The sequence below is a fragment of the Lithobates pipiens genome, unplaced genomic scaffold, assembly GCF_037356315.1.
Source record: "Lithobates pipiens isolate NorthernLeopardFrog02 unplaced genomic scaffold, aLitPip1_a1.2 Scaffold_30, whole genome shotgun sequence".
NCBI classification, from domain to species: Eukaryota; Metazoa; Chordata; class Amphibia; order Anura; family Ranidae; genus Lithobates; species Lithobates pipiens.
Window position 1 is genome coordinate 124,227,538 of NW_027507791.1, and position 13,223 is coordinate 124,240,760.

At 42.9% G+C, this 13,223-nt stretch overlaps 1 protein-coding gene across 5 annotated transcripts in view; it reads right to left on the reverse strand.

Moving 5' to 3' along the window:
- STRN3 (striatin 3) overlaps positions 1-13,223 on the reverse strand; it is a 134,435-nt gene that overhangs the window by 95,068 nt on the left and 26,144 nt on the right. For all 5 annotated transcript variants that reach the window (XM_077464804.1, XM_077464806.1, XM_077464803.1 and 2 more), the window contains exon 2: positions 4,766-4,869. In XM_077464804.1, the coding sequence (XP_077320930.1) occupies positions 4,766-4,869 (104 nt within the window). The remainder of the gene's footprint in view (positions 1-4,765; positions 4,870-13,223) is intronic.

The window sequence follows — 13,223 nt, forward strand, 5'->3', positions numbered from 1 at the left end:
ACATAGTTAGTAAGGTTGAATAAAGACACCAGTCCATCCAGTTCAACCTGAGTGAGTGTCTACAATTGTCCCTATCCCTGTACATTGCACACTCACATCAGTCCCTACCCTCAAGGAGCCCACAATCCAAGGTCCCCATTCCCATTATAACAGAAACATTTTCAAGTCCAGGTTTGCATTTTGGGAATGTGTTTTTTTGGTGCTTTTCTTAGCGCAGGGTTTTTCATGGGAAAAGCAAGTGTACAGTAAAGTGTCTGACCAAAATAACTCAACCCCCAATCTAAAAATAACCCTGAACATAAACCATTAAAACCCCATTCTCATCTAAGCCCTAAAATGAAACCTAAACAGAACACTTAAGCACCCACTTTAGTGATGCTTTAAGGAAAATCTTCCAATGGGAGTTCTGTCGACTCCTTGGGATTCCCTCACTTCCTGTTTTGACTTTGCAACAGGAAGGGAATGAAACCTTTCCGAAAAAAGACAGACACATACAACAAAAACCCTTAAAACCATGTTCCTCGAGTAGAGCTTAAAAAAGACGCATGGGGTTTTTCCATTTTTTTGGGGATTCATACTTACCTAGGCAGATGTAGCATCGGTCTGATGCTGCATCTGTCTTCCCCCGGCGCCCCTGCACTGAGAACTGAGCGATCAAACGCCTCCAATGGCTCGGTTCTCACAGCTCCCAGAGCAGAGACTGGCTGTGAGTCAACAGCTCTCTGATCTGCCCCCTCCCCATTCACTGGGGAGCTAGGCTGTGGAGGAGGAGGTGGTAGCGGGTGGCTCAGGCTCAGTGGCTCGCTTAAAAGCAGAACTGGGTGCCGATCCAGGCATGTGGTCTTGATGACCAACTCTGACGTCAGCAGAGAGGGAACTTAAGTCTGCTCTCTGCTGAAAACTGTCACAGGAGCGCAAAAAGTACTGCACTTATGTGATCCATAGGAGAATTACAACCAAATGAGCTTTGGCTGTACTTCTCCTTTAACCTGTTCCCAGCTGGCTCATGCAGATATACTGTGGCAAAATGGCTCTCCTGGGAGAAATCCCGTATATTTATGGCTTTGCCCAGGAGAGCCACCAGAGGTTGTGCACCCACTGTACAGTGGGGGACCCGAAGTGTGTGGCCACCAAGAGAAAGCACGGGGATTTGTGTGTTTACAGAGGAGAAAAGAGGAGACAGATTGCGAGTTCCTACAAAGTAGGAACAGCGATCTGTCATTTCACTTAGTTAGTGCCAACCCCACAGTTAGAACACAGCGAGGGAACACAGTTAACCCCTTGACTGCCTCCTAGTGTTAACTCCTTCCCTGCCAGTGACATTTATACAGTACAGTGCATATTTATAGCACAAACATTTTTCAAAAGTCTCTGAACTGTCCGTCGCAGTACCGCCAAAAATCGCAGATCACCGCCATTACTAGTAATAAAAAAAAATGCAATTTAAAAAAAACACACCCCGCCATAAATCTTTCCCATAGTTTGTAGACGCTATAACTTTTGCACAAACCAATCAATACACGCTTACTGTGATTTACCAAAAATATGTAGAAGAATACATATTGGCCTAAACTGATTTTTTTTTTATTTTTTTTTTATTTAGGGGATATTTATTATAGTAAAAAGATTATTTTTAAAGCTCCTATCCAGGGATTATATACAAATCTCTGATCCCACCCCTTCAGTCTGTATAGCGAGGATTTTTTTCATCTTACCATGCTCCTTGGTAAAGATACTGCCACTTGAAATCCCTATGACATCAATCACAGTGTGCCTTACAGACCGATCACTATCAGGAGCTGGTGGGAGGAATTGGAAGGGAGCCCAATAGCTCTCAGGAGCCCACTGCCTGCAGGCAGTCCGTGGGCTGAATTCTCTAGAACTAAACCCCTTCAGCACCTGAAGCCTGGAACCACCAACTGCAGACAGCACTTACTAGAACTATATGGATGGTGAGGTCACCCAGCAGACAAGATGCAGAAACCTAAAGACTCCTAAAGGTCCTGGTGCCCTCACACTTTGATTCTTGTATATAATCCATTTACAATGTGTGTATAATTAATAAAAAAAATATATATATGGGGGGGGGGGGGGGGGGGAGAGTAAAACTAAAGTAATGTGATTGTATAAGTGTGGGATAACTGTGTCCTATAACTGGGAGCCTGCCAAGAAACACTGACATATACCCACATACTGTTACCTTACAGCAGTAAGGTAAGGTAAATTTATACATTACTTTGCACAGGAATTCAGGAAGTCGCTTATCATCAGCATATATGCCAGAGGATTGTCACCAGCACTTTGTCATTTTATGCTGACACTACTAATATACAGCCACTTGTCTACCTTGCACTTTATATGGACACTACTTATCTTTTTTGCCTTCACCTATAAGAACATTTGCATATACCTATATGGAAGAAACTTTTTTTTTTGTATGCTTTTATATGCCATTTAGGATTTTACCTATTCCTTCAGGATTTATTGCAATTGTAGTGCACCTTCTTTTGAGCTCTTTTTTTACTGCATTTGCACACCATATGGATATATTTCCTATCGCTGTTCTATGAAGAATCATTTCAGAGTTTGATATTCTTTTATTGTCTTATTGATACACTTATTGTTTTATCCGAAGAAATCGCAGGGAATGCAACACATTTTTATACTGCCTAGGATTGGATATATATTGACCTTTGAACATGGCCTCTTTCAACCATATCTTTCATTGAGCACCTTGCACATTATTACGCACGGTATTTAGGTTCATAGCGCAGTACTACCTTCACTTTATACATTTTCTGGGTTCTGATATTTCCTTCAGTGTTGCAGCATATTGTTAAAGAATGCACACATTTGGTAGCGCGGGAATATCATTGCATTATAAAAGTGTATGAAGACTATTCCACATTAAAGCCTATTTAACTGTTTATGCTGTGCTTTGAAAGTCCTGTATTCTGCATCTTTGGTAGTTAGTAAAAAGCGCACCAAAAAGGCATCTTCCACTGTAAGTTCAAGGGAACGCATCAAAAGTGCATCAGTGTGAAAGGGCTATTAAAGAGGACGTAAACTCTCCCACTCTGATGCTTTTCATTTAGACCATTATAATAAGTCATTATCAGACGATAGCCACTGTAATCCAGCCCAAATTGCATATTACTTACTGTTTAAAGAAACTTTAAAAAACTTGTTTCCAGGGGTTAGGCAGCGCCATCTTAAGTATTGTTTTCAGAGTCCACAGTGGAGTGCATTTCCGCCCTTACTTCCTGTACTGTTAACCAAGCCTCCTTCTCAATCCATCAATCTATGGCAACCCTGCTTCCCTGTTCATAGCTTACTTGTTTATTTCATAGTATTCACTTGTGCCAATGTCTAATGGCCATTACTGCAGTCTTATCAGCTGAAGCTGATAAGTCTGACAAAGAGAAACAAGTTTAGACTGTATGTGAGGTCACATGGTGCGTAAGGAGGAAGCTCTGAGTGATTAGCAGAGTTCAGTGTTGTGGCGTAGGAAGTCCTGATAACAGATAGATAAGACAGAGTGTGCCTTAAATCAGGGGAGAGCTGGGCATGCTCAGTGACTTCATTCTACAGAACAACAAGGATTACAAGTAAGGAGATATCTACAAGCAGTGTTCATTAGGGTTTTTTTTTTATGCCGATTTACATGGGACAAAGTTGTGGGGGAGAGTTTACAACCACTTTAAGGGCTGTTTTTCCTTTGCAGAGCAGTTGCAGTGTGCAGGCTGCTATATATAGCAAGTGAGGATTTGCATTAAAAGTACAATTATGCTTGAGAGATGGAGATCTACCGGGACAACATTGAAGAGATTAAAGACAGCATCCCCTTGTTTTAAGAATTTAACTAGCAGGCCCTCAAAAATTAAAAGCATGAAAAAAAAAAAAAAAAAAAAAAATCTAGAAAAATCAACTAAAACTGAGCAATTGGTCACCCCCACAAGTCTGATGCCAGAGATCATCATGAAAGCAGAACATCTGGTACTGCAGGCTGATTTTCTTGGCTAGTTTCAGGCCTGGCTGTCTGCTGATTTCTGACCGGTACAAGTAGGATGTAGGGCACAGGGTGGTCAGGAGGAGGACACGGTACAGGTTGGTCAGGAGAGCATGGTGCTTGGGGGTGGTCAAAAGAGAATGGTACTGTGGTGTCAGGAGGGCATGGTGCTGGGGGGGGGCATCAGGGGAGCACACTTGTTTTAATGCAGAGTGGCGCAGGGAAAGTGCAGTGCCACAGGGATGGTGCAGTGGCACAACTACATGTCCTAGTGCTGATCCCTGCCGGCAATCAGTTCTCACCTGGTATGCCCCACAAGACCCTAGGAATGGTGAGGAGGGGGGCTGGTGGGGATAAGCACAGAAGAAGAGCCTGGGCATGTTCAGAGAAGAGCCTGAACCTGCCTGAGCTATTCTGGAGGCTTTCCCCACCCCACAGCCGCATGTTTGCAAGGCCTGCCTCTGCAGCCTAGGATTGTGTAAGCCTGCGCCCCTCAGGAGCTCCGAATAGAAGACTGGTCTAGACTAAGGGCCTCTACACACAACACTGGGTGCCAAGATGAATGCATTCTCATGCATCAAGGCAAGCTGTGTCAGCAGTCTATTGAAATGGTATGACGCACGACTGCATTCTACCAATCCTTACCTCAAACGCACATGTGTTTACAAGCCCCAGTGCTACCAACTCTACCAAGAAAATTTGAAAGTGCACAGGCAGCTTTTACAGATTATTAAACATACATTTCTCAGGCCTTACCTTTCTTGCTTCAAAGCGTATTCTAACATTTTTATTCTTCGTACTAAATCCTTCTTTAGATTTTCTTGACCTTTTCTTTCACCTTGCAGGAAAGCTATCCGTGCCTGAAACACAATGGGAACGGTTTTTAGATAACAATTTTTTTCATGCCTCCCACCACAAAATAGGATATCTAGACTTGGCACACAACTTTATAAAGCCCAACTCAGGGCAAAATTTGGCAATCCTTTGGGAAAATGGTGCTCCCCCACATTCAATGGTGGGCTGTTCCTGATGTCTTAATGTCCAGAGCCAGACTATGGGGGGGGGGTTGTTGGTTAGGAGCTGAAGGGATCAAGCTTACGCTGGGAGGATCGGAGGATAAAGGGAGTATATCTTGGCCCTCGGAGATCCAAACCCATAGACCAAAAATGGCAGTTAATACATGCAGTTTGGGCACAGCCCCACTACGTTAAGGGAAAAAAAAATAAAAAAATAATAATAATAAAATTCGCCCAGAGTTCTGTTTTTTTTTTTTTTATAGCAGAACTACGCTTTAAAACAATTTAAAAAAAAGTCAGCAGCTGCAAATACTGCTGCTGACTTAATAATTGAACACTTACCTGTCCCAGGGCTCCAGCGATGTAGGGGGGACGAAGCCCCACTCGTCTCCCCTGGCATTGTGTAGGCGCCCGGCTGTGGCTTCACTGCGAATGCGCTAGCTGTGACTGGCCGGGCAATCATCTGGGACCTATGACGTGTCCCAGATGATTGCCAAGAGGTAGGGGGAGAGGTGATCGCCCTTCTGGTGCAGCGGTGTGGCAGGAGGAAGTGGAAGCTGGGACCCTCTGAATATTATATATGTGCCTTTATCAATTTTGTAATAAACTTTCGATTCCCAGTAGTGTGGGTTTCACTTTAAAACTTGCCATGATAAAGTTATGATATGATAGTTATGATAAAGTGCTATAAATACACAAAACTTGTATCCCATTAGATGGGCAGAGAATGAGTGACCCTAGCATGTTGTAGAAAGCAGTGCCATCTTAAGAGCATTATAGGCCCCCGGGCAATACAGTGCACTGGGGCCCTATCCACAAAAGCACGCACGATTGCGCAAAGTTTGCAACTTTTCTCTTTCTCCTCTACAGCCTTTCCTCTTCTGTGCTCCACTCAAAACATTAAAGAGGGATTCCACCAAAAAAAATAAAATATTAAAAGCCAGCAGCTATAAATACTACAGCTGCTGACTTAATAAATGGACACTCACCTGTCCCGGGTTCCAGCGATGCCGGCAGCCGAGGCCGATCGATCGGCTCTCGGCTGCTGTCGCCACCATTCTAGGTGAGGGAATCAGGAAGTGAAGCGAATCGGCTTCACTTCCCGGTTCCCTACTGCGCATGCGCGAGCCGCGCAATAGGAAATCTCCGCGCTGTCACTGGGACCCGTGTGTGTCCCAGCAGACAGCGCGGCAGGACAGGAAGAGGCATAGACTCCCGTGAGAGTCTATGCCCGGAAGTGGGTGAAAATACCTGTCTTTGACAGGCATCTCCACCCCCCTCCCCCCTGAAAGGTGTCAATTGTGACACCGGAGGGGGGAGGGATCCGATCAGCGGAGGTTCCACTTTAGGATGGAATCCCGCTTTAAGTTTAATTTCTGCTCTAAAGGTTATTTTCACCAACATGTAATACGTTTATTTTTCCTCATCTTTCTTACACTGCCTCGAACTAGTGGCAACTCTAAGATTGATATATATGGGGGACACTTAAGATATTACAGTCAAAACTAGAATTATATACATTTTTCACACTCGGGTGCTGCCTGGTGGAGGGTATAAATTCTGGCATGGGTACTGCTGGTGGGTATTAATGCTGGAGTGTGTACTGCTGCCAAGCTCCTCAGACACGGAAGTGTGACAGGAAGCTGCAGCATGCAGCTGCAACACAGAGCAGACATGATGCTTTCTGTATCTGTCACAGGCGGAGTGCATTTCAGATCACTCTGCCTGTGAAGAGCCGGAACTACACAGAAAGCATCGGCTCCATTCTTCACAGTGACAGCTGACTCACACTGCCCCCCGCTGACTGATATCGGGACTGATCACGCGGCTCTCTGTGAGGGAGCCGCAAAATGTGTCAGCGAACTTTGTGACATCTGAATGATGCTTGGCTGGGATTGCTGGGGAAGTGGGGCCCCTGGGCAACTGCCCAGCATGCCCAAGTGGAAAAAGACGGACCTGGTAGAAAGTCTATGCGGATGTAGCGGGTGATACCCACAATTGTTATCAAGATTTAGAACAATCAGCATTGCCAGCTTATTACACTCATTTTGTGCAATAATTTTTTTTTACTGTTCTCGATTTGTGGCGTTTTTAGATTTGAATGGGGTGGCATCTATGAAGAAAACCTTGTATTTTGGTGCAAGGTCTGCTTTAAAGTGTAAGTAAACCCCCCTATTGTTTTCAGCCAAGGAAGCTGCCATCTTTGCCTCTGTTTAATCTACAACTACCATGGTGCTGCACATGTGATCACTTATGACTCCAGCCATTGGATGGTTTGACAGTTTGGTTGAGAGCACAACCAATGGGAGTGTTACATTTCCGGCATGTGCCGGAAATGAAACGGTTTTAAGGAGGGGTTTACTTCCGCTTTAAGCCATGAATAACCGATCTGACTCCCAACCTTTGACTTTCCCCTGAAACTGATGGAGCTTTGTGCATGAAGCAGAGGCTCAAACTGTACTAATTTTTAGGAAGTAGTAAAAGGGAGTGTCAGACCCAAGGCCAATTTATGAGGTTAGGTGTGCTTTAAACTAACTCGCAAGAATGAACAGACATGCATCCAAAACTGCACTAATTGTTTTTCGCAAAGAGCCATTTTTCTATCGCAAGATGTACATAGTAAAAAAAACATGATCACCACAGAGTCCATTTTGATCAGTAGGGTGACTATTCATATTCTCCATTAGAAACTAAAAGTATGTCTGGCATGCAACTTGGCAGCTGTGCGGGCATAAAAAAAAAAAAAAAAAAAAAAAAACACATTTACAGGGGCCAGCCTGAACAGGATCCCTTACAATATGACCCCAAGGTAAAGTTCATTCAAAGTCTGCTGAATCACATCACACCCTGACACATACCTCAGTGATAAATCACTGCGCTATCAAGGGTAGAGAACTTTTGTTTGTTAGGTGCTGGGTTCAATAAACCTCAGGTCTCAGATGGAGACTTAAAATTTTGGCTTATAGGACAAACTACTGAACAAACCAAAAGAAGGGCCCAAACACTTAAACCTCAAAATTTTCGATGCCTGGTCAAATATATATACACACACACACACACACACATATATATATATATATACTTATCCATCAATCTCTCATTTACAAAGCAAGCCTAGTTGTGACTATTTCTGTTCAATGTGTCCCAAACTTAGAACCAAAGTATGTCTCATCTGCTAGTTCATGGCCAACTGTGCATACTTCAGAAATCATGTATAGTGTTTGGTCAAAAATACCACCAAGTATAAATATGATTATGAGCAAGCTCTACTATGAACAGATATATGCAAGCAGTGGCATAATAAAGCAGTCTGTTCAAAAGATATCAAAACATCTCCAAGAAATGCACTTTTAAACACCAACTATATTATGCATGTTCCACAACAAAATTTTGCTGAGCTTGTGGAAAGCAGTAAGCCAAAGCAATGGGTTTACTTGAAGTATGGGATAGCAAAAAAAATAAGAATAAAGTTACATACTCTCCTATATAGCTGCGGCATCTGTCCGATGCCGCAGCTGTACCCGCTGGGTCTATAGATGTAGTACTGCTGATCACAGTTCTCGAGCTTGACTGAGCAGAGAGCCAGTGACTGTCAGTCACCAGCTCTCTGCTCTGCCCCTCCATCACTCACTGAAGTGCCAGGCTGTGGAAGAGGCGGGAGCAGCTGGTCCAGGCTCTCAGCAGTGCACTGAGAGGCTGATCCAGCTATTGGTCAGGCATCTGGGTGTATCTTGACCTTAAAGTTGGGATCCTTCCACAGCCTGGACTGGCTCTGTGATGTCAGGCGACAGAGGGCTTCAGCCCGGGTAAGGTGTTTAGTGGCAGTGGGGGTAGAAAAGGTAGTGAAACATTTAGCCAAGGAATACATAAAAAAAAAAAAAAAAAAAAAAAAAAAAAACACATTTAAACTTTAGAACCACTTTAAGAGATAAATCAGGGCTAGGGACTGTGCCCTCACTTGTGCCAAACTGGGTGCAGGTGGGTTTATCCAAGGGGCATTATTTCATAACATATCTGATGTATATCAAATTGCTAAAACTACAGAATAGCATAAATTGTTACACACCAACATATTCTCAATGCATAAATAGATCTGTATGTGGAATCCATCTTTAATTTTACAGGCACTTTAGCACCTGTAAGTTGGAGGGCTGGACAAATGAATTAAGAATTCAGGAGCAATGAGGAACTTTTAATGATCCAAAGAACACAAGCTGCCACAGACAAGCAACAAAAAGGGTCTATAACATTTATGAACCAGCTTCCAAATGTAACTGCTCCTGGGCTAAAATCCCAGCACAAGACAATGCAAATATTCATTATTATGCCTTGCGGCATGCCGAGGGGTACTTTTTTGTTTTATACCAAGAATACACATTTGGGTGCCATTGCAATGCACCACAACACACACAGCACCATAAAATTAATTTGCACCAGAGTGTGAATGATCGCTTTAAAAGGATAGCTTGGTTTTAGGGAAACTGCCCTTTAATAAAACATCCCTTAGCTGGCTCTGACCATTAGTCTGTTATCTGCTGATTCCAATAACAGCAAGATCACAAGACTGCATGCACAGGACAAGGTACTGGTACATCCTCTAAGAATAAGGGCGCGGTTAAAAAGGTTTAACAGATTCTGTCTTAACAAAAAGTTAAAAGGTACAAATCACATAAAAATCTAACATTTTATAACTTACCTACAGGTAAGCCTATAAGGCTTTCCTGTAGGTAAAAATAATATCTCCTAAACCTATACGGTTTAGGAGATAGTCCACTCGCAATGTGCCACTGACTTCAGTGGCATATGCGCACAGGGGATTCATGGTTGACAGCCCAGCAGATGCCGGAAAGAAGTCTTCCGCACGCATGCGTGGGAGTGCCGACATCATGGCTCCAGCCACTCTCAGTGCTGGAGCCGCGATACCCGGAAACACATCGAGGCAACATGTCAGCTACCTCGGCGTGGACCAGATGAAATACCAACGCCTCAATCCAAGGTAAGTATTTCATAATGAGCTAGTATGCGGTGAATACTAGCTCATTATGCCTTACAGGTGTAGGAGAACTTGGCACCTCCCCCTGCAGCTGTCAGATTGGGAGAGGAGACCAGCGGACAGTCACATGAGCGCTGTTTACAAAGAATGTAAACAAGAAATGAGGATGACAGGTCCTCTTTAAAAAGGAGAGATCTGGGGTGAAAAAGACCCCCCCAAAAAAACAAAAAAAACAAACACTCTTTACCTTTAAAAGCAAAAGATCAAAAAAAATTAAATATTTACCAGCCTGGACCAGAAGTTGCTCCGGTCCTCCAGGCCACAGATTTGATCAAAGAATGTTTAAGTGGTTGTAATGCCACTTTGTAAAGTACATACAATCCTCTCGGTTAGAAAACATTCTATGCTCCAGTGCATGTTCTTTGAAAAAAAAAAAAAAAAAAAAAAAAGACGATTTTTACCTTATTTCATAGCACTGCTCACGTGACTGCTCGCTGCTCCCCCTCCCGAGTCTGACAGGAGTTTTAACCCACCCCTGCTCTATCCACAAAAAAAAATAAAAAAAATAAAAAAAGTGTATTGCCTATAGTTCTAATTTAACCCCTTCCTGCCCACACTGTAGCCAAATGACAGCTATAGCATGGGCTTACTTTGCCAGGAGGGTGTCTGACATCCTACTATGATCGCATCCTACCACGATTGCGTGGGCAGCGTGCTCTGTGATCACAGCGTCCTTCAGACTTTCTGATCACAGATCACGGTAAAGGGTCAATCACAGCTGACCTTTACCCCGTGACCAACTGTATCCAATGACAGCTGTTCATGGGAAGTCAACACAAGCCAGTTATCAGCTTTTCTTATGCTAAGAGCATGAGGGGAGAAGGATAGAGTCGATAACCAGCTTTTGTTAAAAAGAGACAGCGATATCGGTGTACTGATTATCAGTGCAGTCCCCAACAGGGCCACCTATCACTGCCCACCAGTGAAGGGGAAACATCTCAGAACTATGGAGGAAAAAAAAATAAAAAAATAAAAAATAAAAAAAAAACACATCGCCTTTTGGTCTTTGTTTAGCAAAAAATAAAAACAGCGGTGATTAAAATACCACTAAACGAAAGCTCCATTTGTGTGAACAAAAAAAAATAAAATACATTTTTGTTTTGGGTACAGTGCTATATATGGCTACGCAATTGTCATGCAAAGTGAGTGCACTGAAAGCTGAAAATTGACCGAGGCAGGAAGGGGGTAAAAGTGCCAGTAGGCAAGTGGTTAAATGTTATACTTCTGCTTTCCACAGTAGCTTTTAGAGCTTTTCTAAGGCAGGCCATAGATGTTGCAACTTTCTTTACTGCAACCACTTCAACAGAGTGCTGACAGGGGATTCCCTCCTGCCGAGCAGTTGTCTTCTCCTGGTGTGGTAAGCCGCCCCCACCAGGAGAAGACAGTGATGATCATTTTGGGCTATAGCAGCCGCTTGCGATAACTGCAAGCAAATCCGACAGGCTGGTTGTACCCAAGTTTTTCTTGCGATCAACTTAGTACAGTGTGACCACTAATGGTTTGAATCTAGGCTGGTTCCTGTGTATGGCCAGCCTAATGTTCGAAAAAAAACCTCATGTGAGCCAGAGCCCGATACTTTCCTTTATCCTGCCATGCAGGTGAAAAAAAAAAAAAAAAAAAAAAAAAAACACTGACCCCAAATCGTAATCTCTCATTGCTGTCTGTTTCCAATAGAGAAGACTTGCCTACGTTGGTAAATGGTCTATGATCTGTGTCACCCTTTTATTAGAAACAAGGGAAGGGTTAGGACATCTGTCATATTTTTATTGCTCTGGGTTTAATCGGTCTCAAATACAGGAAGAAGAGAAATACTCCCAACGGTGACAGCAATAAAAATTTGACAGAAGATTTGGCCATTTCTCACCAAAGAAAAACGTTTTGGCTTGAGAGCCGCATCGAGCACTGAAAGATCAGGACTGTGAGGCACTTACAATACAAGTAAAAGCCTTGGCCTAAAAGAGGGCAGGGTCAGTGTGTGATCAAGTGATAACCACCAATGAAAGCATGTGGGGGGGGGGGGATTTATCTTTCACTGCCACCAACACTGGGGGCCATCACTGCATCCACAGCCATCAACGCTGGGGGCCATCACTGCATCCACAGCCACCAACGCTGGTAGCCATTACTACAGTCACCAACACAAATGTTGGGGGTTATTACTGCCACAAAGAAAACACGCATAAGTAGCATACCAAAATCAAATCGACAGTCTTTGATATGATCCAATTAATGACATCCCTACATGTAAGCATTCTACTGAAAACAGAAGCACAAGGAAAAAAAAAAAATATATATAGTTTATTAACCACTTCAGCTCCGGACCAATAAACACCTTAAGGACCAGAGGTCTTTTTGCAATTTCGCACTGCGCTGCTTTAACTGGTAATTGCGCGGTCATGCAATATTGCACCCAAACGAAATTTGCGTCCTTTTCTTCCCACAAATAGAGCTTTCTTTTGATGGTATTTGATTGCCTCTGCGATTTTTTTTTTTGCGATATAAATGGAAAAAGAGCGAAAATTTTGAAAAAAAAAGATATTTTCTTCTTTTTGTTATAAGAAAAATCGAATAAACTAAATTTTAGTCATACATTGAGGGCAAAATTTATTCAGCCACATGTCTTTAGTAAAAAAAATGTCAATAAGCGTATATTTTTTGGTTTGCGCAAAAGTTATAGCGTCTACAAACTAGAGTACATTTTCTGGAATTTACACAGCTTTTAATTTATGACTGCCGATCTCATTTCTTGAGGTGCTAAAATGGCAGGGCAGTACAAATCCCCCCTAAATGACCCCATTTTGGAAAGTAGACACCCCAAGGAAATTGCTGATGGGTATGTTGAGCCCATTGAATATTTATTTTTTTTGTCCTAAGGGATTGAATAATGACAAAAAAAAAAAAAAAAATTTTTTTTTACAAAAAGTTGTCACTAAATGATATATTGCTCACACATGCCATGGTTATATGTGAAATGACACCCCAAAATACATTCTGCTGCTTCTCCCGAGTACGGGGATACCACATGTGTGGGACTTTTTGGGAGTCTAGTCGCGCACGGCACCCCGAAAACCAATCACCACCTTCAGGATTTCTAAGGGTGCAAATTTTTGATTTAACTCCTCACTACCTATCACAGTTTCGAAGG